The sequence below is a fragment of the Nestor notabilis genome, unplaced genomic scaffold, assembly GCF_000696875.1.
Source record: "Nestor notabilis isolate BGI_N333 unplaced genomic scaffold, ASM69687v1 scaffold21710, whole genome shotgun sequence".
Taxonomy (NCBI): Eukaryota; Metazoa; Chordata; class Aves; order Psittaciformes; family Psittacidae; genus Nestor; species Nestor notabilis.
Window position 1 is genome coordinate 3,298 of NW_009912731.1, and position 317 is coordinate 3,614.

Sequence of the window (317 nt, forward strand, 5' to 3'; positions counted from 1 at the left end):
TGTGGGGGGGGGAAGGACAAATGGGAGGGCCTTGATCCCTGTACTTACCCCCCCTTGTCTCCTGTCGTCTCTTCCCCACCCACCTTCTTGGCAGCATTGAGAAGATCTCCAAAATCACCTCTCCCGTCCTCATCATCCATGGCACGGAGGATGAAGTCATCGACTTCTCTCACGGCCTGGCACTCTTTGAGCGCTGCCCCAAGGCTGTGGAGCCGCTGTGGGTGGACGGGGCCGGGCACAATGACATTGAACTCTACAGCCAGTACCTCGAGCGCCTTCGGAAATTCATCTCCCAGGAGCTGGCCAGACCACGACAC

At 58.7% G+C, this 317-nt stretch overlaps 1 protein-coding gene across 1 annotated transcript in view; it reads left to right on the plus strand.

Moving 5' to 3' along the window:
* Positions 1 to 308, plus strand: part of LOC104410838 (alpha/beta hydrolase domain-containing protein 17A) — a gene marked incomplete at both ends in the record, with an annotated part of 2,198 nt that extends 1,890 nt beyond the window's left edge. The window contains one exon of the mRNA XM_010021105.1: positions 95 to 308. Coding sequence (XP_010019407.1) covers positions 95 to 308 — 214 coding nt within the window. The remainder of the gene's footprint in view (positions 1 to 94) is intronic.
* Positions 309 to 317: the final 9 nt, after the last annotated feature.